Raw genomic sequence first — 26,711 nt, forward strand, 5'->3', positions numbered from 1 at the left:
GCTTAGCCTTGAGCACGTGGAAGTGGAGTTGGCCCTGATCAGTGCTTCGCTCTAGAGTCTCCACCCTATTTCAATCCCGAGTTTTGCCTTCCATTTTTCCCATGTCTTGTCCAGTGGGGAGCGTGCACCTTCTAGTAGTCGTCCGAATAGGTCCCCGCAGTTTCCCCCTCCCAGATTACCCACGTCCAATAGTTCCTCTAATATTGAATGTCTCGGGGTCTGTGGGTATGATGTCATCTCCTTGCAGAGGAAGTTCTTCACCTTTAGGTGTCGCAGTTCATTTCCGCTGGATAGCTGTAGTTATTCTATCAGTTCCTCTAACGTTGCTAGTCTATCCTCCGGATAAAAGTGCCTAGCAGTCACCCTGCCCCCCCCCCCCCCCCCCCCCCCGGTCCTGTGTCCACCTCGTAAAGGTGGTGTCCAACATGGCTGGCACGAACCTGTGATTGCTGTCGATGGGGAGCATAGTGGACATTTTGGTTAGACTGAAGCACTGCCTTATTTGATTCCAGGTTTACAGTGTGGCGACCACCACTGGTCTTGTTGAGTGCTTGGCTGGCGGGGATGGGAGTGCTGCCGTGGCTAGGGCTCGGAGGGTTGTCCCTCTACAGGAGTTCTCCTCCATCCTCATCTATTCCGTTTCTGGTTCTTTCACCCATCCCCACACTCGTTCTGCTGTGGCTGTAGGTTTGGGAGGGCCAGTCCCTCCCCCCCCCCCCCCCCCCAACATATTTCTGTTAAATCTGTGTTTTTGTTTGATTAAGATATTGGCCAGGAGACTTAGGATAAGTCCTCTGCTTTTCTTTAAAACAGTGCCATGGGATCTGTTACGCCCACGCAAGGGCAGAGAGGGCCTGGGGTTAATGTAACATCTGAAATTCATCGGGCGGAATTCTCCCTTACCCGGCGGGGCGGGGTGTCCCGGTGGGACGGAGTGGCGTGAACCACTCCGGTGTCGGGCTGCCCCAAAGGTGCGGAATCCTCTGCACCTTCAGGGGCTAGGCCCGCCCCGGAGTGGTTGGCACCCCGCCGGCCGGCGGGATAGGCGCTTGGCGTCATGCCAACCGGCGCCGAAGGGCCTCTGCTGGCCGGCGCGAGTCGGCACATGCGCGGGAGCACCAGTGCATGCTGGCGTCATCCCCGTGCATGCGCGTGAGGATTCACTTCTGCATCGGCCATCGTGGAGGACCACAATGGCCAATACGGAAGGAATAGAGTGCCCCACGCCACAGCCCCGCCAGTGGATCGGTGGGCCCCGACCGTGGGCCAGGCCACCGTGGGGGCACCTCCCGGGGCAAGATCCCCTCGCGACCCGCCAGGGACCCCGGAGCCCGCCCCCGCCGCCAGGTCCCGCCGGTAAGGGACCTACTCTAATTTACGCCAGCGGGACCGGCTACAGGCGGGCGGGACTGCGGCCCATCGCGTGCTGGAGAATTTAGGCGGCCCCGGTGCCCATTGAGTTGTGCCGGATCCCGCCATTCTCCGAGGTGGGCGGCGCGACTCACGCCGGGCCTAATTTTGGGGGGCGGGAGAATTGGAAGGATGGTGGGGGCGGGATTCACGTCGATCCCCGGCGATTCTCCCACCCGGCGAAGGGTCATCTCCGACAATGCAGCACTCCAGACAATGTTACACATCGTTTCATACAATACTTCACATTGTATCAATGAAAATATGTGACTGAAAATTTTCATCTGTGACTTATTATGGCAAACCCAAGAATGCTTAATTTCAAATGATCACAACAAACAATCACAGAAAGCACGGGGGCTGCACAGTGACACAGTGGTGAGCACTGTTGCCTCACAGCACCAGAGACCCGGGTTCCATTCTGACCTCGAGTGATTGTATGGAGTTTGCATATTCTTACCATGTCTGCGTGGGTTTTCTCCGGTTGCTCCCACAATACAAAGATGTGCAGGATAAGTAGCTATGCTAAATTGCCCGAGGTGGGTTAGGGGGATAGGGTTGGGTGCTCTTTCAGAGGGCCGGTGCAAACTTGATGGACTGAATGGCCTCCTTCTGCACTGTAGGGATGTGGTGAATGTGATTCACACCGGATTATAATCTGTATATACATGTGTCTGTATTGTATGTGCAGTTGCACTACCTGTCCTCCAGGGGGAGTAGCTCTGGGAATGCACGAGTTGTATGGGGCTTCTCCCTTGGCTCTGCCCAGGACTCCTCCCCCGGAAGCTGCTGTATAAAGATCAGTGCCACAGGGTCAGCCGGCCAGTTCACCGAAAGATCAATGGCTAATAGGCTGGCTCTGTTGTGAGTATATTAAAACTGCTATTCTAATCCTACAAGCACGTGTCCGTGCAATTGTTGGTTCCAACAAGGGATTTCTATGAAAAAATTCAAATTTATGTGACAGGAGGAAGGGGTGCTAATTGAAATGAAATGAAAATCGCTTATTGTCACGATTAGGCTTCAAATGAAGTAACTGTGAAAAGCCCCTAGTCACCACATTCCGGCGCCTGTTTGGGGAGACTGGTACAGGAATTGAACCGTGCAGCTGGCCTGCCTTGGTCTGCTTTAAAAGCCAGTCTAGATGACTCTGATTGGTCAAGACATTTTTATGGAGAAAGCAGTGGGGAATTACAGGCTCCCAAAGTTTCTGAAAAATTTAGAAAAGGTGCATAGCTGAGCATATTCCTTTTGTTTGTGGAGAACAGGTCCCCACCTATGAATGCATGTCGCTTCTCGCAATACAGGGACCAGGCTAGGCTGCTGCCTTATGGCTGTGGAGTGCAAAGCAGCTTATAGAGTATCACGACAGTCTGTAAATCTGTTCTCTAACAGGTTACTGCGATTGCTGAGACATCAACATTGAGGGAGAGATAGCACCACCATGGAGCATGAACCTATTGTCTGCTTTTGGGCGAACAGCGTTCATCCTCCCATCCTTGCAACTCTGCCTGTTTCCTTTCTGGTTCCTGTCAGCCAGCCCAGATTGCTGTTGTTAATGTTGAGATACTGCAGCTTCAAGCTGGGCCTTCTTCTGCCAGAGCTTCTTGAAGCCATACCGTCAGGCCACCTAAGTGAAATTCAGTAGTCTTCCACCAGCCATGTTTCAGCCACTGGGGTATCACTGGATAGGAGCGCTAAGACAGGCAAATGCACATGGAAGACAGGCAGTAAGTCAAGGGTGCCTTGTTAACCTTTGTATGCAGTATAGCAGGAAGTCCATGATAAATATGGTTTGCAATGTTTATTTGGTGGTGGTTTTATATTTGCATTGTGGCCAGCTGATGGTTAGTGATGGGGCAAGGTAAGATTTGAAATTAGTGAATGGAGGTCTCTGTTGGATGAGTTCTTTACAAACAACTCCAACAGAAAGTGGCAATCTAGGTTGCCTCCTCCCTGTCTTTTCCTCCTTCTACTCATCCCCATTTTCCTGCTCCTCAGCTGATCACTGTACAGCTGGTGGCAAGGGCTCTGCCTTCATTATGACAGGACCTTTCAGAATGCAGCAGACCACATTGAGGCTTGGCTCCCACTCTGCTGAATACTGTATATCTCCTTTAGAATGTTCCAGGTAATGGAAGCTTTATTTCAGAATGTCGGTGATCTGCTCCATCACTGTTCATGTGGCGGTGTGGCATTCATTATATGCTTGTTGCACATGTCTGCATGGGTTATACACTGGCATCAACAGACATGTGGGGCTGGATTTTCCACCCCGCTGTGCCACATTTGTGTTTTACCCCGCCGACCGGATGCTCCATTGCACCGGCTTGTCGATGCAGTTTCCCATTGTGGGGCAGCCACACGCCGTCAGGAAACCCCCAGCCTGCTGGCAAAATGGAGCATCCCGTCGGCGGAGAATCCAGCCTGTGGTCAGGAACTGGTCCTGGTTACCTAGTAGACCAGATGGCTCAAATTCAGCTGGCATACCAAAATTAAAGCATTAAGATTGCTGCTCGGACATTGACCTGTATGATTCTCGGTGTATGGTTACACAGCAGCTGGATGTTGAGGAAGTGGAATCATTTTCAGCAGATTTGACATGTAGCACCCATAAAACAATGTGCATAACGTCAATGGCACCCTGTTATATGGAGAAGTCTGTAAAACTAGTGAAGCCTTGTGGTCACTCTACCTGGTTGTCACTAGCAAGAGAGAATGAAATGTAGTTAGCTGTCATTGAACAGAGAGCAGCAGTGACCTGTCTACAATAGTGAGCAGCAAATTGTGAGATGGTGCAAAGATCTCCAGCTCCAGTCCAGAAGAAGCCAGATGCATAAATGTTCATCACCACAGCTACCGTCACAGCCGCTGTCAATACAGTCTGTACCCTGCTCTGAAGTTGCAGCTGTAGCTGCAGGATGCAGCAGATATTGGTCACGACATCTTTACCTACTCATTCAGGCCTCTCATACTTTGTCCCTTATTGAGATTCAGATAGAAGAATTGCTCCCTCAGCATGCTAGATAGGTCTGGCTGAAAGTCCTCCCCGTCTTCCTCCCTTTCCCAACTGCTGGTCCTGCTCGGTGTGGCATCTGTTCATTCTCCAATTGATGTCATGTCCTATGTCTGGAAGCAACACGTTTGCGCAGGAACCTTGAAGTTAGCAAAACCCTTCAATACCTGGCACATCATTCCCTTCAGACTTTTGCAAGTTGGAACCACTATAACCAGTGCCAAACTCCTGTAGAATCATAGCAACAGCCAGAAAGAAATCAACCAGAAAGTAACCTGTAAGCAGTCAATAGAATCATGGAATGGTTGCAGCAGAGAAGGAGAACATTCGGCATGTCGTCTCTGTGGTTGCTCTCTGCAGGAGCAACTCACCTCTTGCCATTCCCCTGTTTTTTCCTGAACCTCTGTGATTTTTTTATCTCTTCAGATAATGATTCTTCGCCAATAGGACCAGTTTCTCTTTAGCGACTTTGTCCAAATCCCCTCATGATTTTGAACACCTTCATATCTTTAAATAGTATTAGCCGGGTATCGTTCCTGCTACGGAATGCATGTTCATCTGTGCAAGTTTGAGGAAGTGCAACTGGAGCACTGAGTTCCAGCATGACATCACGGCGTCAAGTCAGCAAGGCACGTTGGTTAATTTCATGATCGCCCAGCTCTATTTACGTCCGGGTCACATTAACTGCGCACACTTTAACACCTGCCACCAATCTTGCATACTGAGCTGCACCTGTGCTTGCATGCTATTGGACGTTCTTTTGGAGCTTCAGGGACTGTCGGCATACCCAAAAAAGTGTGCGTTAATGAGCCCAATTTCTCATCTGGGAACCGTATATCTTTTGTTTTTGTGACCGATGGGAATGGTGTCTCTGAGAAATCAAATCCCCACAAGGTAGCTGGATCTTGCCGAAAATATAATGGCCTTGCATGGTCTCAGGACATGTCAACGCGCTTTACAACTGATGCAATACTATGGAAGTGGAAATGGGATCACTTGTCGAGTAGACAAATACAGCATACCAGCAAAAATGCTGATCCACACAGGCCAGGTGACAGATATTCACCTACAAGGCATTCCCTGTGTTATCTGAGCTGCCACCTCCCTGTTTCACATTTCTCAATGTAATAATCAGCAAACTGTCGAGAAAAATAACACATTGAGAATCCATAAATGTGAAGTTCCGCTCACTCTTGCACTTCTCTCCTGTTTATTGCAATCTACCAATATGGGGCACCATGAAAATGAAATGAAAATGGCTTATTGTCACGAGTAGGCTTCAATGAAGTTACTGTGAAAAGCCCCTGGTCGCCACATTCCGGCGCCTGTCCGGGGAGGCTGGTACGGGAATCGAACCGTGCTGCTGGCCTGCTTGGTCTGCTTTAAAAGCCAGCGATTTAGCCGAGTGAGCTAAACCAGCCCCTGCAGGAGTTAAAAAGGTGCAACATGGTTTCACGCTTTACTTTGAAGAACTATCTTTGGGTCTCCCCATGATTCCATTTTATATTTCATTTAGATTCTTTTACCTAAAAGAATTTCAGACACAAACCAAAGTTTTTTTAAAGAAAGCAATCATTTATTATGAATACACTCTAAAAATAGCATCAGAATTTGAACAACATTTAGGATTTATGCAAGAATTAAAATTGGCATTACAGCAACACAAGAACACCTCCTGTATTACCAAGATGTGTAACCTTTAAAGAAATCAAATGTCCTCCTTAAACTATCTCTATAACAACAGTTAACCACATGCGTGGCTCAAGCTCGCTGGAAAGATTGCAACCAGTTGCACATATATCCTTTGTCATGCCTACTACAGGGTTATTATGTTCTAAACTTTCAGCTAAAACCTTTAAAAATTGGACACAAACACCCAGATAAAATGGCTGCCGAAAACCACGTAGCTTTTTGGAATTCGGACTACGGACAGTATCAAGTCTTCAGCGGACACCTAACTAAATATGGGCATAGGTGAGGGGACCTCACAGCCATCCGTGAAATGAATATATCTCTTTGTTTCAGGACGGACCAACATCTAAAGACCATGGGGTTTCCAGCTGACTGAGTGTCCGCTGGATAAAAGGGAAGATCAAAACTTAATGGCCACTATCATCTTCACATCCTATCACAATGACTTCCCCCATCCAAACTAGACTGGGTGGACCTCAGAAGTGTTAACCCAGGAGTCATGTGACAAAACTGGCCTCAGGTACTGCATCTTGATTACCTCAGGACCCAGCAGATCCATCAGAACCGTCAATCAACAGGCAGTCTGAAAATCAGACTGAAACTAACAGCGAGTCATCAAGCAGCCAAAGTACTTAACCTGCTCCAGTTCCAAAGCTCACCTGAGAACCAATCTCCTAAATATTCAATTGCAAGAATCCTCACAATGTCCTGTGAACCCTAGGCTATACAAGACACTCAGTTCAACTTTAAATCATTCAGTCCATTTAAGAAACCACAGGCCTGCCAAATGGGAGACGGGAAATCATAAACCAGAGGCTGAATTAACTGTAATCTGTAAAAGTGCACTATGTTTATTTGTATCCAATTTATGTGCTCATATATGTGTTAAAACTGACTGGATGATTTTGTGTTAATTCAGGCTAGGAATGAGTATCCTTTATTTTTAGCCTCCCAAATGCTTGCTGCTGAATTATTTAATTGGAATGCATATTCCAAGGTAATAAATGCAGACTTATTTTCATACAAAGCATACTGGTTACTGGAAGCAAGAGAACATATACATCTGTCCGTGACACCTTGCGGTCTTACTTTCCTTTGTAGCCAAGATATCTACATCACAGGCAATCTGTTAGCCTGCACTGAGGCATGATGCTTTAAGTCAGAGAGCAGTCAGGAAGCTACCAGGTGAGTTGACACTGAAGAACGAGGTTGGAACAGTTCTGGGAGAGCTGTGTCTTTTTCCACTCTCATCTGTTAATTTTCAAAATTCTTATTAATAGAACAACACCTATTTTTTTTCCAAACAATAGGTTGGTTTATAAACACAATCCACAACTTTTAAAAATGTTATCATTTCACAGAATGTGGGTGTTATTGACTAGATTGGCAGGGAGAGGCAATGGCAGAATGATATTGTCACTGGAGTAGTACTGTAGAGACTCAGGGTAATGCTCCGGAGATCCGGTTCAAATCTCACCACGGCAGATTAAAAACATGGATGATGACCATGAAACCATTGTCGATTATGGTAAAACCACATCTGTAATTTAGGGAAGGAAATCTGCTGTCCTTACCTGATATGACCTACATGTGACTGCAGATTCACAGCACTATGGCTGACTCTTAGTTCAAGGACAATTAGGGATTGGAAAAATTTCCACATCTTGGCCAAATCAGGTGAGGACAGAGGTTTCCTTCCCTAAAGGACAGATGTGATTTTATATGTCAAGGCATCTGATGAAGAGTCATGAAGAGTCGAAACTTGAGCTCCACAGATACTGTCAGACCTTCTGAGATTGTCCAGCATTTTCTGTTTTTGTTCCAGCATCTGCTTTTATTTATATTGTTAGCCCACTTCAGTTTGAGGTCAAAGGTAAAACCCAGGATGTTGATAGTGGAGGATTCAGCAATGCTAATGCCATTGAATACCAAGAGGTGATGGTTAGATTTTCTCCTGTTGGAAATGGTCATTGACTGGCACTTGTGTGATGTGAAGGTTACCTGCTACGTATCAGCCCAAGCCTGGATATTGTCCAGGTCTTGCAGCATATGAACACGAACTGCTTCAATATTGGAGCCGTCACAAAAGCAGTTGAACATTGTAAAATCATCAATGAACATCCCCACTTCTGACCTAATGATGGACGGAAGGTCATTAATGAAGCAGCTGAAGATTATTGGACCTAAGACACTATCACGAGGAACTTCTGCAATGATGTTCTGGAACTGAAATGATTGATGTCTAACAACCACAATATCTTCCTTTGAGCCAGGTATGATTCCAACTAGTGGAGAGTTTTCCCCCTGATTCACATTGACTCCAGGCCTCCTTAATGCCATACTCGGTCAAATGATGCCTTGATGTCAAGGGAAGTCACTCTCAGCACATCCCTTTTGGGCATGGTTGAACCAAGCCTGTAAAGAGGTCAGGAGCTGAGTGGCACTGCTTGAACTCAAACTGAGCGTCAGTGAGCAGGTTATTTCTGAGTAAGTGCCGAATGATAGCGCTGTTGCTGACTCCTTTGATCACTTTACAGATGATCAAAAATAGACTGATGGGGCGGTAATTGGACGGGTTGGATTTAGCCTGCTTTTTGTGGACAGGGCATACCTGGGTAATTGTCGACATTTCCATGTAGATGCCAGATGCTAGAACAGCTTGGCCTAGGCCGAGGCAATTTCTGCAGCACCAGTCTTCAATACAATTGCTAAACTATTGTCGGGATCCATAACCTTTGCAGTATCCAGTATCTTCAGTCATTCCTTGTTATCTATCATGTGAAGTGAATCAAATTGACTGAAGACTGGTTCCTGTGATGCTGGGGACCTATTGAGGAGGCAGATATGTACCATCCATTCGGCACTTCAGACTAAAGATGGTTTCAATTGCTTCAACCTTGTTTTTTGAACATATGTGCTGGTCTCCCCCGTCATTGAGGATGGGAATATGTGTGGAAAGTCCTCCTCGTGTGAGTTGTTTAATTGTCTAACACATCTGGACTCAGCAGTACTTCAGAGCTTAGATTTGATCTGTTGGTTGTGGGATTACTTAGCTCTGTCTTATCGCATGCTGCTTCAGCTGTATTGCAGCTTCACCAGGTTGCCATGTGCCTGGTGCTACTCCCGACACTCTTCATTGAATCAGGATTGATCCACTAGCTTGATGGTGATGGTAGAGTGGGGCCATGAGGTTGCAGATTGTATATAATGTTACTGCTGCTGATGACCCACAGCATCTCCTGGATGCTCAGTCTTGTGAAGCTAGATCTGTTCAAAATCTCTCCCATTTAGCATGATGGCAGTGTTGCGCAATACAGTGGAGGGTATCTTCAACATGAAGCAGGGCTTTGTCTCCACAAGGGGCTCACTTCTTTTTATTATATAAATTTAGAGTACCCAATTCATTTTTTTCCAGTTAAGGGGCAATTTAGCATGGCCAATCCACATACCCTGCACATCTTTTGGGTTGTGGTGGTGAGACACACGCAGACACGGGGAGAATGAGCAGTGACCCAGTGCCGGGAGCGAACCCGGGTCGTTGGCGCCGTGAGGCAGCAGTGCTAGCCACTGCACCACCATGCCACCTTCACTTCTATTGTTACAGATGCAAGTGATAGGTAGACTGGCGAGGACGGGGTTAAGTATCTTTTTCCCTTTTGATGGTTCCCTCAGCACCTGCCACAGACCCAGTCTAGCAGCTATGTCCTTTAGGACCAGACTGCTCAGTCAGCAACAGTGCACCCAGAGTACAATCTATGTAATTAATGTAAGCTTACTTGTGACAATAAAGATTATTATTATTATGTCTGTCACCTTTGGTGCATCTTCTAAGTAGTGTTCAACATGGAAGAGTAACGATTTATAGGGTTGGGTGTGCCATTATCTTTTCTGGTGCCTAGGTTGATGCTGAGAGTCGGGGCGGTCGGGGGGGGGGGGGGGGGGGGGGGGGGGTCCAACTCGTTTCATTCCTTATTGACTCTTTTGTAGCAGTTTGATTGAACTGTTAGGCTTACTGGGCCATTTTGGAGGATATTAAGTGTCAATCACATTGCTGTGGATCTGGAATTACACGTAGATGAGACCAGGTAAGGATGGCTGATGACATTAGTGACCCAGATGGGTTTTACAACAGTCGACAAAGGTTTCATGGTCCGAGAACCGAGATTAGCCTTGAATTCCAGATTTATTAATTGAATTCAAGTTCTACCAGCTGCCATGGTGGGATTTGAACCTGTGTCGCCAGAGCATTAACCTTTGGATTACTCGTCCAGTGACAGATAGTTTGACACTTCACTTGTAGTCTTTCACTGTCCAGAGTCTAATGCTTGTGTGTGCCCAACATGACTTCCAGCTGGCAGGGCTGATTCTTATTGCAATGGTGATACACCCACTGCTGTCTGCTCTTTTACAATTCATTATGTCCATAACATCACCAATTGGCAAATGTTCAGATGACTCATTTGCCTTCACACATGCTGGAATTTATTTAGTAGCAGGTGTGTGTTCATATGAAGTTTTACTGCATTTTGGATTTCAACAAGGGCTTTGTTACGCTGCCATGGGCACAACTCATCCACAACACAAGGAAGCTTAGGATAAGTGACTAGTCTGAACAGTGGGTTCATCGTACTGTCCAAACGGAAAGAGTAATGCTTGTGAATGGGAGTTGTTTCAACATGACGAAGGGTCACTACAGGGATCAGTCCTGAAACCACTCCTGTTTATCCTGTGTGTAACTAATCAACTAGGAACAGAAACCAAGCTAAATTTGCAGAATACGCCAAGCTCTAGGCAGGGAAAAGACCAGGGGCGGGATTCTCCGACCCCCCTGCCGGGTCATAGAATCGCCGGGGGCCGGCGTGAATCCCCCCCCCCCCCCCCCCCCCCCCGTCTCCGGCACCAGAGATTCGGGGGCGGGGGCAGGGCTGTGCCGTGGGGGCACTCCTTTCCTTCCCCGTTCGCCATAGTCTTCACGATGGTGGAGCGGAAGTGACCCCTCCCCTGCACATGCGGGGATGACGTCAGCAGCCGCTGACGCTCTGGCGCATGCGCGGACGTCCTTCGGCCCTGGTTGGCGTGGCGCCAAAGGCCTTTCCCGCCGGCCGGCGGGGCACCAACCACTCCGGCGCGGGCCTAGCCCCTCAAGGCCTGATCAGGGTTTCTTGAAGATTCTAAACAGATTGGGAAAATGGACCAATGGGATTTAATATGCTCAAGGGCTGGAACTACAGGAGAGAAATAAGTATTGGGAATATTAATTAAATTGGGAAAAATTTCTGTCAGATTCTTCTGATCTCCCACTGTAACTTCACTGTATGACTGGTGGAAACCATGGAGGACCTGACTGTCTGTTCCATGTTCCATGCTATAAGCCAATCATCTGCCAAAGTTATGCGAGGAGAAGCCTGGTCTGAGGAGAGGTTCTACCCTAATGGCCATAGACTGTATGGGCACAACACCTGCATGTTTAGAGGGATGGCTCACGGAAACCAACCGTGTCGTGTACGGCAACAGGAAAGAAAACTAAACACAACTTATAGTCATAGTCATGGAGCACAATTCCCATAGAAGTAATGGAGCACAATTCCCATTGGATGATAATGAACCTGTACAAATTCCCAGTATAACCACAACGTTGGAACAATGCATGCAGCCCAGCATGGCAAGAAATAATCAAACACTGGATGTATTGCGGGAAAGGGAAACAATGATGATAGCTATCTTAAGGCACCTGAGATATGAAGAGTGGTTGGAGCATCTGTGATTGTTTACTCTGGAGAAGAGAAAGATCAGAGAAGATATTATTCTGGTTTCAAAAGTTTGTAGAGGAATGCATGACTTGAATCCTGATATGATAAGAGATTGCTCCAAACTTGAGATTCAGAAATTGGCTCAAGATTAGAAGAGGGTGGATACATTGACAGGTAAGAGCTTTGAGGGTAGATTACATAAACCTAGCCTGTATTCCCTTGAGTATTGAAGAGTGAGGGTTGATTTGTTGAGGTATTTAAAACATTAGAAGAATAAATAGGGTGCGTACAATCCAACTATTTCCTCTAGCAGGAGAACACGAATGAGAGGACATAATCTTAAAATTTGAGCTAAGCCATTCAGGAGGGCAACTGAGAAACAGTTCTTTTCACATAAAAAGTTGTAAAAATATAGAATTCTCTCGCCCAAAGGCTGCGGATACTAGGCCAGTTTCCAAACAAAGATCAATACATTTTTACTTGGTAAGGGTAGCAAGAAATATGGAGTTGTGGTACAGACCCACCTTGATCTAATGGGAAACAGGCTCAAGGGGCTGAATAGTCTCCACCTATTCTAGGAACTTAGATTTAACTGCTGTAGGCAGAGGCTGGTGAATGTGTAAAGTAGACTTCCCAGGTAGGCCGAGCATGAGCATTTCAGGAAGAATTGGATTGATATTAGAAAGACAGGACAATTGAGAGGTAATAATCTTGGAATCACTTTATGTTATTAAAATAAATGTCATGTTTAGTGTCTAACATGGGCAGCACGGTAGCACAGTGGTTAGCACTGTTGCTTCACAGCTCCAGGTTTCCAGGTTCGATTCCCTGCTCGGGTCACTGTCTATGTGGAGTCTGCACGTTCTCCCTGAGTCTGTGTGAGTTTCGTCCGGGTGCTCCGGTTTCCTCTCCCAAGTCCCGAAAGACGTGCTGTTTGGTCATTTGGACATTCTGAATTCTCCCTCAGTGTAACCGGACATGTGGCGACTAGGGGCTTTCCACAGTAACTTCATCGCAGTGTTAATGTAAGCCTACTTGTGACACTAAAGATTACTATTATTATTATTATTACAATTACTGTTAAATATTCCAACAAATAATCCTGATGCTGGAATATAATTTCTGCATTTTCTGAATATTTTCAGGAGGGATTTATTTCTGTCCATAAATCTTTCAATGCATGGAATAGATAATAACTATTTTTGAATTTCTGCTGAACTCTTATAGTTTTTACCTGATAATAACTGTCATACTTACTGCTTCCTTTTTCGCCAGCAGTTGGTTTTATTTTGCAGCAGATATATACGATTGTAATCAAGGCTAAGAGCAATCCTGAAGCAGCAATGTTACGAACCATCCAGGACAGTTTCTGACCTAAAAGACATCAGACGGATTGAAGTTTATCACGCAATGAAACGCTGTAATGGCCATTAAACAAACCTGTAACGAGGCCGACTTTTAGAAAGTAATTATTAATCTACATGTATGTGCATATATGAATAGATATAGGCAGAAATACAGTGAGTGGTATCATTTCTTGTAGTTACGTGAATAATTTACTTCCTAATTTTGAAACATTAGCAGAGAGAACATTTCAAAGTCAGTTTCCAGGAAGTGCAAGAAAAATCAGGAGCAGGAGATCTAACCTACAACTTCAGTCCTGTGCACCAAAAAACAATTAATCACAGCTAATTTTCCATTTCACTGCCCATGGGTTCTCTGAGATTTGGAGCTTTATGGTGATGTTTAGATTGTAAGCCTGGGCTACCCTTACCCTGATGGGTCACTTTTTAAGGTTCTTACTGCAGAAGGGATCTAAGTATATACATTCTTAGCTCAGTTAGAAACTAATTGTTGAAGGACGTTTCTATGAATCTTTGCTTCTTGTAAACCTTTCGCTGAAGAGGTCACATTATTGCGCACAGTTAAAGCGACGAGGCATGACTAAATGTTTTCCTTTTCTATATATATTTTAAAGATTTGAAGCACATACATTATACAAGATCCAAGACTTTAATATTTGCACAATGGAATCCGTCTGTCGAGGCTGAACAGATTTTACAATCACTAACCTTTAGAAGGATTCACATTACACTCTTCTCCGATCTGTGTAGTACTGGTTGCAATGCTGACTGGATTTGTTGCTATACACTTATACATGTATTGTTCCTGTTCATGTATGTGGTCTATCACTAGTTCTGTCCCATTATAGGTTCTAATGATGGCTCCAGACAAGGATTGTTTCTCCCAGTGATATGTAACTTTTGTTCCCATGGAGACAGTGCAGCTCATCGTGATATTTGAAGTTGAACAAGTTATTATTATCAGAGGCTTGGAAACTGGCTCTGAAATAGAGACACTTGTTAGGAGGCAAATTTTTAGTATTTCTTGAATGTCACCATTTTACATTTATTGGCAAATAAACAATTAGTTACATTCCAGCAAAGTTCAAAAATCTGAAATGTTAATAACTGGAATGTTGAAAATGCTTGATCAATCTTGCGTACAAAACACAAACCCTGAGGTAAATGTATTATCAGTTCAATCACTGTCCACGATTAATTTCCAGTTAATTCTATAAATTCCTGCAGCTTCAGTGAGTTAATATAAAAGCTGGAAAACCTAGGCGAATATGCAAAATGTTGACCCATCTGTTTTCAGATGTTGATAAACTCTCTGTGTCAATAACAGATCTGAGAAAATGAGAAGGGCATCACAGTGTGAGCATTCCGCATTCCTCCCTCTCTACTGCATTCCTGATCTCAGCTGGAACCCTGAGTGGAGGTTTGCAGCCTCATCATCGAGTGAACACACCTTATGCCTTCTAATAATTGTCTCAGACTCACATTGAGTTTGAAAGACTAAGTTTTATTTTAAAGTTATGGGCCTCACGGTAGCATGGTGGTTAGCATCAATGCTTCACAGCTCCAGGGTCCCAGGTTCGATTCCCGGCTGGGTCACTGTCTGTGTGGAGTCTGCGCGTCCTCCCCGTGTGTGCGTGGGTTTCCTCCGGGTGCTCCGGTTTCCTCCCACAGTCCAAAGATGTGCGGGTTAGGTGGATTGGCCATGCTAAATTGCCCGTAGTGTAAGGTTAATGGGGGATTGTTGGGTTATGGGTTACGTGGGTTTAAGTAGGGTGATCATTGCTCGGCACAACATCGAGGGCCGAAGGGCCTGTTCTGTGCTGTAATGTTCTATGTTCTAAAGTAACTTACCAAACACTCGCAAATCAAATAATTGTTGTCTTGTAGCTGTCATTGTTGTGCTGTAGCACTCGATTTGTATTTCATATAATTTAGTATCATGAATCTGTACATTGTGCAGCATCACAGAACCATTCATGTTCCTTTTCAGTCTGTTTTCATACAGTGGCTGTTTGTCAGATGTGTTCAAATTCCAGATAGCAAGTTTAGTATAAATTGGTGATTTTGATAGAAATGTTACTTCATACATAGCTCCACATTGGTTATGTACAGGGAACAGCACCTGTTCTCCCACGGCAGCATTAATGATGGTATTGGGTAGAGCTGAGATCTCTGTCTTACACAATGTAAGCAAATGGAATACTGGGATGGAAAAGAAGTATAATAAAGTATTACATAGTTTTCACAGAACAGAAACAGGACATTTGGTTCAGCAAGTCTATGTTGTAGTTTATATTTCAGTAATCCTCCTTCAGCCTTTTTCATCGAACACCATCAATATATCCTGATGTACCTTTCTCCCTCATACTTTATCAACTTCGGCGCGATGAAAGATGGAGTTTAATCCGGCCAAATGTGAGGTGATGCATTTTGGAAGGTTTGATACAGGTAGGGAATGTACAGTGAATGGTAGAACCCTCAAGAGTATTGACAGTCAGAGAGATCTTGGTGTACAGGTCCACAGGTCACAGAAAGAGGCAACACAGTTGGAGAAGGTAGTCAAGAAGGCATACGGCATACTTGCCTTCATTGGCCGGGGCATTGAATATAAAAATTGGCAATTCATGTTGCAGCTGTATAGAACCTTAGTTAGGCCACACTTGGAGTACAGTGTTCAATTCTGGTTGCCACACTACCAGAAGGATGTGGAGGCTTTAGAGATGGTGCACAAGAGATTTACCAGGATGGTGCCTGGTATGGAGGGCATTAGCTATGAGGAGAGGTTGAATAAACTTGATTTGTTCTCACTGGAATGAAGGAGGTTGAGGGGCAAGCTGACAGAGGTCTACAAAATTACGAGGGGCAGAGACAGACTGGATAGTCAGAGGCTTTATCTCAGGGTAGAGGGGTCAATTACATCGGGGGCATAGGTTTAAGGTGTGAGGGCAAGGTTCAGAGATGAACGAGACAAGTGTTTTTCAACACAGAGGGTACTGGGTGCCTGGAACTCGCTGCCGGAGGAGGTGGTGGAAGCAGGGACGATAGTGATGCTTCAGGGCACCTTGACTAATACATGAATAGGATGGGAATGGAGGGTTCCAGACCCTGGAAGTGTAGAAGATTTTAGTTTAGACAGGCAGTATGGTCGGCGCAGGCTTGGAGGGCCAAAGGGCCTGTTCCTGTGCTGGGGTCTCTTGGGTGGAGGGCTCTTGCTCTATTCCTGCTGATCCTCTTCCCTTTTACTGCTTGGTGTCCCTTGAGATCCTCCATGAGATCCAGAAGCCTCATCCGTCCTCTGGCATTGACACTCATGGATTCCCACCACCGCATGTAGCATGCAATTGAAGCCCTGCACCATGAGCGTGCACCCTTCAACATGGAGTGCATGTTCTGCATCAAGGTCTGCACTGTGGATGCCATCCTCGCAATGTTGGTCTCATTGCATTGCAGTGATGGCACTATTCCTCAGACAGTAGATGATGGGGACTCCTCCAGTTGGTCATGCAGTCCGAGAATGGATGCTGCCATCCCTTCCTGATTCTCAGGACTCTGCCTTTGTCATTTCATCAGTTCTGAGGCGACGAGATCCAGTAACACATCATCGGCCAGGGGCTCAGCAGAGTGCTGGGCTCCAGCATCCCTCTGAGCGCCTAATCACTGTGATGTCCCTGCCTTCACCTGCTATGGATCATCAGCTGCGAGGTGATCACCAGTGAGTGACCCAGAAGCCTGCCGACTCGGTAATCCCACCGAGGTATGAGTATCTGTGCTGGTGGAGGGTGCGGGTGACAGCTGTGATGCCTCCTCAATGGTAATTTTGGTCTCCCTCTGAGCTGCCCCTGTCTCTGGTTTTCAGTGGGCACAAGGATGGTCCTGGCTGCTCTTCTGCTTGTCGTGCAAGGGAAGGAAGATAGCATTAGTACATCACGGGGGATTAATGAAGCGACATGTTTACTTACATGAGTTATAACCAGCATGAGGCTTGCGGGATCGGATGAATTAGTCTTCCCATGAATCTCGTTGAGTATGAGCCATGGACTCTATGTACAAAAGCTCGGCCTGAGTGACAGCCAAGCAGAGAAGTCTCAATGGGGATCTGTATGAAATGTGTAAATAGTTTCTTGCTCAATAAATAACCAGATTCTTTCAGCCTCTTGTGTGGACTCCTCTGTATACACAATATTGGTGACCAGGATAAAGTGGAACTGCAGACGGTGTCACTCGTGATTGGAAATCAAGCCATCTCTACTCGTACCACTGGGAGCGCGCTTTGAGGAATGACTATGTGTCCTTTCAGTTCTCACTTGTGCTCACTGCCTCCACTTCGCCATCAGCACAGGCGCAGTCCTGCTTCTCCCTGGCCAGCTTAAAGGCTCTTTCCTCATGGTGGGGGCAAGGGTGCGGAGCTCTTGCATGACACTGGTGGCTGTGGCGGCATGGTGGCACAGTGGTTAGCACTGCTGCCTCACAGCGCTGTGGACCTGGATTCGATCCTGCTCCCCGAGTCACTGTCAGTGTAGAGTTTGCACATTCTCCCTGTGTCTGCGTGGGTCTCACCCCTGCAACACAAAGGTGTGCAGGGTCGGTGGATTAGCCATGCTAAATTGTCCCTTCCTTGGAAAAAAAGAATTGAGTACTTGAAATTTTTTTAAAAGACTCTGGTGATGCTCGAGTTTGTTCCTCAGGGATATAGATGGGGAGATTTTAGGCAGGAGTCCAGTCAGTTCAGTTGGTTGAGGGGTGGCATGCATGGGACTGGAGTGGGAGCGGGATGTCAGCAGCAGAATAGAGACTGGGGAGGGCACCAAGGAATGGGGGCGGGAAGAGGGACCCATGACAGGTGGGGCAACCTGCAAGGTAGCTGTGTGAGGGATCACCTTGGAGGTTTGAGGAGTGGGTGAGGAGCGGGGGGCAGCGAGAGACTGGTGGTGGCAGATTTACCCTGGCTGCACGGAGAAGATCATTCATCTTCTTCTGCCATTGGTGCCCTGTCCTCTTCTGCAGGGAGTTGACACGAACAAGAACAGCCACTGCCTCCCAGGCATGGATGGTCACCTTGTAGAAGGAACGTCATCTGTATCTCGGGTGTAAGATGTCCCTCCTCTGCTGCACTCAGTCCAGGAGCCTGGTCAGGGCTACCTCTGAAAAATGCACTGCTGGCCTCCTGGCTGCCATTCCCTTCAATTGGATTTGGAACAAGTACAGTGGAGTGCTGGGAAGGCATTTAAAAGGGTACATTGATGGGCAGGCAAGCTCATACTCAACGAGATTCATGGGAAGACTAATTCATCCGATCCCGCAAGCCTCATGCTGGTTATAACTCATGCAAGTAAACATGTCGCTTCATTAATCCCCCGTGATGTACTAATGCATTGATCAAATTTCCCCGGCATGAGGGAATCAGCAGCAGGAGGCCGCCAAGAGCGTAGCGTGATTCAAGTATAGATAAAAACCTTTTCTTAAGAGGCTGAAAATTCCATGAGATTTCGGCGACGTGAATTGCGCCATTTTTCTCATGATGCTGCCACTTTTCTATTTTTTGGTAAAACTCCACCCTTACTATCAAAGGTTTTCAGCTTGCACTCATCAGGGCAGCTACGAATCATTAACCATCAATAAAGAGATACAATAATTGTTGCTTCCCGTTACTGTTGATTTATCTTGGGCAGCTGTCCAGATGATTGGAAGATGAAAGTTTCAATGGCATGTTTCTTTTTCAGCAACACTCAAGTTCTGTACCAAACATCAATTTAATGTAACTGGTTTTTTTCAGTTCTATCCCTGTGGAAATGAACTCCAGTGCTTTGTTAACTTTTTTATAGTCTTGCTAACCTCATCTCTACTTTTACTGGTTTAAGTAAGCCACTGCCTCCCAGGCATGGAGCAGGGTGGGCAGCAGGGTAGCATGGTGGTTAGCATAAATGCTTCACAGCTCCAGGGTCCCAGGTTCGATTCCCGGCTGGGTCACTGTCTGTGTGGAGTCTGCACGTCCTCCCCCTGTGTGCGTGGGTTTCCTCCGGGTGCTCCGGTTTCCTCCCACAGTCCAAAGATGTGCGGGTTAGGTGGATTGGCCATGCTAAATTGCCTGTAGTGTCCTAATAAAAGTAAGGTTAAGGGGGGGTTGTTGGGTTACGGGTATAGGGTGGATACGTGGGTTTGAGTAGTGTGATCATGGCTCGGCACAACATTGAGGGCCGAAGGGCCTGTTCTGTGCTGTACTGTTCTATGTTCTAACTATTACCATCTCTGCTCCTGTCCCACATTTAGGCATTATTTTCGAAGCAGTATGCAACCTCTGTATTCTGCTTCTGTGAATACACCACCTCACACCTAGTTATGCTGAAGTTAATTTTTCACATGGCATGCCCAAATGCAATTTTATTAATGCCTTCCTGTCTGTAGTTCTATTCCCCCTTTGTGTCAATTATGCTTGTCAATTAATTTGGTGTTTTCTGCAAATTGTGCTTTTGATTCTTGAGACACATTGCTTATGTAAATGGTGAAAAATCGTGATCACTGCATTGATTCTTTTTTAAAATAAATTTAGAGTACCCAATTAATTTTTTTCCAATGAAGGAGAAATTTAGCGTGGCCAATCCACCTGTCCTGCATATCTTTGGGTTGTGGGGACAACACCCACGGGGCGAATGTGCAAACTCCACACAGACAGTGACCCAGGCCCGGGATCGAACATGAGACCTTGACAACAGTAAGACAGTAGTGCTAACCACTGTGCCATTGTGCTGCCACACAGCATGGATTCTTAAGGAACACCAGCACCCCCTTAGAGTAACTCAGTTGGCCCAAAAATAAAGATTTCTGCATGAAATTAGAAAACATTCTTATTTCTAAACAATAGTTAGAATAATAATTCCTGAAGTATTTTACCTGAAAGCAGCGTCTGCATTTTCACATCAAGGAGGCCCAAGTTCTTCATAGCTTTGCTGTGAACAGTTTATTTTTAGTTTCTTCTTTTCAGGGATTGGCCCAAAAAGAATGTCAACTGGAGAAGAATAAAATAGATTTTTTGAGGTATAGCAGTAATGACCTTTCGTGGAAATCTTTATTTTTCCCAATTGGAGTACATTGAGGCATTTTGTATTTAAAAATGGAGACACATTAATGGTGAGCACAGGACGTGGTACACAAGACTATCCAGACTGAGTGGAATGGGAGATCTGAACATTTGAGAAATAGTGGTCATTTTCAGCCCTTCCTGGGTTAAAAATATAATGTATAAGAGCAGAAACAGAAACTGCAAAGAAAATGTGTGAGGTGTACAATTTTGAGGTCCTGGGAAAGAATAAGTAAGATTAACGCGCAGTTAATACGATCAGTTTAGAATACATCATCGCTTGTGATCAATTTGGAACTTCAAAGAAATGGAAGAAAAATACTCAGAGGACAAGTAGTCAAAATGGTGTTGACAAAATTAAAAAACACAAAAAGTGATGTGACAAAAGAAAAAGGTGAGGTAGAACAATATTGTCCATCATGTGACAATTGTTATCTTGTGCAGTACATCTTGCAGATGTGTGAGAAGGTGCTAAGAGGTTATTTCACTATATAGAATGGTGTCTAACCCCAAGAAGGAATGTACTGCAATGTTTAAGGACTGGTATGACTGTTTACTTTTTTTAAATAGGGATGCAACGCTACAATGTTCCAGTCTCAAGTCTGCAAAGGTGTTTTGCAGTAGCAAAGCAATTAACCACATGGGAAAATACATTTTCTTCGGCTGTTTCTTCGTGATTAATATGAGATTCCCCCACCGACCCATCAAGCGATGTATTAGCTTAGTGAGAAGCCTTGTGGTTGGGACCGCAGAGAATCTGCAGCTGTTAGGCAAATGCTTGCGTGCAGCAATAAGAGCTCTGTTAATTCTGTGATAGGTTCCGATTTTTACTCACCTTGACTTGGGCTACATTCCAACTAATTCACAGATCATTTCAAATGTTCAGTGAAACATGGCATTGTATATTTCCACAGCCAGCTTTCCACAAAATACAACTACAAATATTTGCAAAGTACATAATGAGAATAATAAACTTTTCAGATTCCACCTTTTAATTTTGGGGTGCAGCAGTAAATACCAAAAAAACAAATTTGTGTTCCTAACTAAATTTAACTCCTGGTAAGAATAATGCAATATCACAGTGAAGATCTGTGTGTTGGTCTTTATTGCAAGAGAGATGGAGTATAAAAGTAAGGAAGTCTTGTTACAACTGTACAGGGTGTCAGGAAAGCAGAAGTAGGTTAATCGATCTATGGTTGTATTGTTGGATATTCAAAATACAGGACAGTTTTATGTGGGTTTAATTTAGTAGTTTGTGTAAAAATATTAGATTCTCTAGTTCGATTCATGTTAAACAAAGGTATTTGCATGCAAGGAGTTTTGGTTTCAGTTCAAACTGTGTTTCTATTGTGCTGAAAGAATTTACGATGGGAAACGTGAACACAAACTTGGGGAAAGAATGCAATGTTGCTTAACAACCAGGGGCAACTTTTAGGGAGAAGACCTTTTGAGTACTCATGTTTAACTGGATCCAAACAGTTAGGGCTAGGAGATAAGTGAGGGAACAAGCTCCAGATAAGCTAATGGACAGTTAGTTCTAGAAATTAGAAGTTTCCAGGATGTGTGAAGTTAAAGGAACCTCCATTGGGGCAGGGTACTTGGTCACTGAAGCTAAAATCAGAGCTGAAGGTGCAGACCTGGGTGAATTTGGACAGAAAAGCCAGAGATCAGAAGCAATTCTAAAGTTGGTGTCCTTCTTTTCAGCCTTTGGAAACAATAGTATTCTTTTGGGGACTCAGTACCTGCATTTTTATGTAGAAATTTGGAGGCTGTGGCAAATCAAGACAAGGAAATACAGAAAGGAGAGTTGGCAAACCTGGAGGTGGATCCTTGCTAAAACAGGGGCTGGTTTAGCACAGGGCTAAATAGCTGGCTTTTAAAGCAGACCAAAGCAGTCCAGCAGCGCAGGTTCAATTCCCATACCAGCTCCCCAAACAGGCGCTAGAATGTGGCGACTAGGGGCTTTTCACAGTGACTTCATTTGAAGCCTACTTGTGACAATAAGCGATTTTCATTTCATTTTCAAACAGTGGGGAGGAAGCCTTGTTTGAAAGGAGTGCTGGTGTGAGCTCCAGGACATCTGGTGAGCAACCCATTAAGAAGAAGCTGAAATCAAGAACAAAGCAGTATAAAGATGATTATTAATTGTGCCAATGCAAATCAGGATGCAAAGCTCATGTATATTATATGCAGGGAAGTACTGGCAAATGAAAGATTAAAAGCATGGTGAGTTTGAGGGCAAACCTCTTTATTTTTTTCAGTGAAAAATTAAATCATCAGCTCAAGTCCTTAGCAGAAATGTAACATTGAATGACAAAGCAAGTGAGATCGGGAGGACCAAGCAGGTTCACCTGTCACATTACAGGTAAGCAAAAATGGTGGGTCGTGACGTTTGGGTGGTGTGGATCGCAAAGGTTGGCCAGTTGGTAAAAATGGGACCCTGGCAAAAAAGTTTGAAAAACACTGACCTATGGTAATCTGGGACCATGGCGACTTTACATTTACCTATATTGTGTAACCTGTGTTATTCTTGAAATCTGTGTACCTTTGCGAAGATAAGGAGTGAAGGAGTATTACATTATAGTCAAACTTTTCTTGTTTAATAAATATTATTTTCCTGTTGTCAGAAGCTAATTGGCAGTCCAGTTACTCTGTTCCTCCACGTTTTCTCAAACAAGTTAAATGTTGTGGATTTCTGAGCCAGGGTTCCATTCTGGAACCTTCCCATCCATTAGTAACACCAACTGGGATCATAACAATGGCATTGGTGAGACCACATCTAGTGTACTGTGTACAGTTTTGATCTCTTTATTTAAGAAGAGATACACTAGCATTGGAGGCAGTTCAAAATAATTTACATTTTGATTCTGAGGATCAAGGGGTTGCCTTAGGAGAGAAGTTTGAGTAAGTTGAACCTGTATTTATTGGAGTTTAGAAGAATGAGAGGTAATCTTACTGAAACATGTAAAATTTTGAGGGGGTTGTGACAGGGTAGATCCTGAGAGGGACAGGACGGAAGCATAGTGGGTAGCACAGTTGCTTCACAGCTCCAGGGTCTAGGGTTCGATTCCCGGCTTGGGTCACTGTCTGTGTGGAGTTTGCATGGTTCTCCCCGTGTCTGCATGGGTTTCCTCCGGGTACTCCGGTTTCCTCCCACAGTCCAAAGATGTGCAGGTCAGGTGGATTGGCCATGCTAACTTGCCCTTGGTGTCCAAAAAAGGTGGGGTTACTGGGTTACGGGGATAGGGTGGAGGTGTGGGCTTGGGTGGGGTGCTCTTTCTAAGGGCCGGTGCAGACTCGATGGGCCAAATTGCCTCCATCTGCACTGTAAAGACTATGATTCAATGAGAGGATGTTTGCCTAAGTTTCAAAATAAGGTGTCTCCCATCCACGATGGAGATGAGGAAGAATTTCCTCTCTCCGAAGGTTTGCAATTTTCTTCCCCAGGCTGGGTGACTGAATATGTTGAATGTTGAGTTGGACATTGCTGACCCAGAAGGGAGTCAAGGGTTTTGGAGGTAGGCAGGAAAGTGGAGCTAAGATTACACTCAGATCAGCCAGGACCTTAGTGAACAATGGAGCAGGCATGAGAAGTTGATAAGTCTACACCTGTTCTTATTTTTATTATATACTTATGTTTTTAACCCAGTCATTAACAGGGCAAAGAAATATCTCATTATAAAAAATCTTGTCACAAATTATACATTTTAATTACCAGTCACAGAAATATAGGGAGAAATACCGGGAGATCAATCTCACAGTATAGAAATCCACCCAGGATCCAGTTACATTCTACAGGTCATTCATTCTCCTGATTCTAACAGGGCGGTGTGTGCAGGAGTATATTTAATTATCAATGTCTATATTATGCCCGGAATCCCCATTCAGCATTAGTAATCCAACTCCCAATAATCAAGCACTTTAAGAAAGGCGTTTATATCCTTAACCTACTAATATTCCAGATGTGTGCAGGAGAGAGAAAGCGAGGTGGAGCAAACTGTCTCCCGTTTCACCCGATTTTTAAAAACTCATTAGTTTTACGATCTGAACTTTTAAGTGTTTACAGGGTCGGCTTTGACAAATAGCCGGACAACAAAAATGCAGTCAGTTAGAAAACAAGAATTGTCCTTTTTGACATGAAAGAAGTTGTGGCATTTAGCGAAGTTCAGAAACTTCAGGCAGAAGTGAATATTGACAAGGACAATGGAAGATGCCGAGAAAATTTCAACTAGAATCCATCAGGCAAAGATATGTGTTCGTGGACGAAATGGAATGAAGCTCTAAAGGTGATTATAAGGAGGTTGCCGTTGTCAGTACACGGCCGAAATGTTCATTCACTGAAGGAAATCGTCCCATTAAAAAATATAAATTCCAAATCAAAACAGGATTTACTTAAAACAGGGTGCATTTACCCCGAACGGCGAATATGGACGGCCAGTTATAATGAGGTGAAGTCAGAAATTGCCCTCACCGCGAATTGCAACTTACAAAAATACATTTCAATTTCAGTAGTTTGTTAAAAGTTCAGAATTTAGGATAAAATAAAGCCATAACCCGTTTTTGTAACTTCCCTTTATAAAATAAACGGGGAGAATTCAACCCAGTCGCAGCAGGATTGCTTCGGCACTGGAAGAGTCCATTCGGCCCATCGTCTTGGCACCGGTCCTGCCCTGGGATTTGAACCCGGGACATCTCGCAAACCCTCTGCTGGAAGCGAGCATCATAAGGTGCCAAACAGGTCCATAGCAAAAGGCGTACTTAAACATAGGGATCTTTCCATATTCCTTTTTAATTTTAATTAATATTGCAGTTTAATTTTCAGTTCACATTTAAAACCTGCTTGAATTTACCAAGTGCAGTTTCACATTAAATCAATTTTAGATTGACACATATAAATATCTCATTTATCCTTTAGCAGCAATAGAGAGAACCGCGCCGGCAATCCCCTAAATACATTTCGAGTGATCCCCAGTGATCACTTACCTGGAGATAGACACTGTCTAAAATTCCCTTCTCATAATAACCAAGAGTTTGCAGCAAATAAAGACTGGGCTGTAATCACGGTGCAAACTCTGGCTGAGTCTCTATAAATCCCAGAGTCATTACAGGCAACGCGACAATAATCTGCTGAGCGACATCAGAACAAATTAATTCCTTAAAGAATAACAGAGGATGCTGGAAATCCTCAGCAGGTCGGGCAGCATCTGTGGAGAGAGAAAGGGTTAAAGTCACGGTTTGTATTTCAGATTTCCAGCATCTGCTGTATTTGTTTTTGCTCCACTTCAATTCTTTAACGGTTCACCCAGATTTGAAGCTAGACCCACTTCACCACCCACACTTCACACCCGGTTAACTTTAACAGTAAAAGTAATTTGAAAAATCATTACCGGGAAATCGGTGAATGAATTTCACTTCAATCTGAGTGTATACGGGAGGTTTCCAAACTGTTTTAATTTTGTTCCCGCTCTTTACTAACTCCGGAAACTCGTTTATCTTGTGGGAAATTCTGGGTCAAATCTTTCCTCCAGCTCTTTTTTTCCTGCCTTCACTCTGAAAAAAGGACGCGGTTTCTAGTCAGGGAGTTGGTGATGACCTATCCCTCCGTCTCCCCCTCTCCCCCTCACTGTCTCTGGACCATGTGTCCAGCAGCGAGTCTCTCAGTCTCCGTCTCTGAGACTCACTCACTCCTCCCCGACTCGCAGCGTCTTTCTCCCAAGCGGCTCCTCTCAATCTCTGAGCAACGTCCTGAACCCGGGGCCACCAACAAGAACAGCTCTGGCTGAGTGGCGTGGGGGTCAACTCTGTCCACTCACAGACACGCTGGCCTGCAAGTGATTCTGAGCTGTGGACATTGGAAATCTAGGATGTGAAATTTAGAAAGGGACACCTCGTGAATTCAGATATACGTGTGGGTGTGGAGCTGTGTTCAATGACGAGCATATACACATTCTTGACACTTTAAATCACTTGGCCGAGCTGAAATTGTTTTTATATTAATTTTTTCCCCTGTCTGTTTAATCTCTTCCAAAGACCAGTTAATTGTCAGCCTGGCTGTGTATGTCAGGTTGGTACCATTACATTCTGGGTCACAATCCTGCAACTCCCTCGCTAACAGCACAGTGGGTTTACTTACACCATAAGGGCTGCAGCGGTAGAAGAAGGCAGTTCCCCAGCACCTTCTCAAGGATAAATAGGGATGGGCAACATATGCTGGCTTAGCCAGCGAAGCCCACAACCAGTAAAAAGGAATTTTTTAAAAACAGGGTCCGAATCACCCCAGGATGATCTCAGAAGTAGGGCAGAGAGGTTCTTATTCTATTTCTCCCAGGGGTCCTATAAATCATTTACTGATTGTTAGTAACAACCATATAATTAACCAGAAAAAAAAGTTCAGAATTGTGATT

General features: G+C 44.9%; 2 protein-coding genes across 5 annotated transcripts in view; both read right to left on the reverse strand.

Moving 5' to 3' along the window:
- Nucleotides 1-26,711, reverse strand: part of LOC119976225 (hepatocyte cell adhesion molecule-like) — an 86,281-nt gene that overhangs the window by 45,770 nt on the left and 13,800 nt on the right. The window contains exons 1-4 of one of the 4 annotated variants that reach the window (XM_038816564.1): nt 25,695-25,950; nt 25,291-25,511; nt 20,121-20,235; nt 15,084-15,434 (exon numbers count right to left, since the gene is read on the reverse strand). In XM_038816564.1, coding sequence (XP_038672492.1) covers nt 15,084-15,434; nt 20,121-20,169 — 400 coding nt within the window. In that variant the 5' untranslated portion in view covers nt 20,170-20,235; nt 25,291-25,511; nt 25,695-25,950. Of the gene's footprint in view, nt 1-15,083; nt 15,435-20,120; nt 20,236-25,290; nt 25,512-25,694; nt 25,951-25,988; nt 26,081-26,711 lie in introns of those variants that run through there. The other 3 variants (XM_038816565.1, XM_038816557.1, XM_038816562.1) reach the window with 3 other exon arrangements.
- Nucleotides 6,038-14,205, reverse strand: LOC119976228 (signaling lymphocytic activation molecule-like). The gene is made up of 3 exons (XM_038816574.1): nt 13,941-14,205; nt 13,126-13,242; nt 6,038-7,369 (listed from the first exon to the last, which is right to left on the reverse strand). Exons 1-3 carry the CDS (start codon nt 14,158-14,160, stop codon nt 7,278-7,280), a joined length of 429 nt encoding a protein of 142 aa, XP_038672502.1. The 5' UTR covers nt 14,161-14,205; the 3' UTR covers nt 6,038-7,277.

Source organism: Scyliorhinus canicula, chromosome 13, assembly GCF_902713615.1.
Source record: "Scyliorhinus canicula chromosome 13, sScyCan1.1, whole genome shotgun sequence".
In the NCBI taxonomy this organism is placed as follows: domain Eukaryota; kingdom Metazoa; phylum Chordata; class Chondrichthyes; order Carcharhiniformes; family Scyliorhinidae; genus Scyliorhinus; species Scyliorhinus canicula.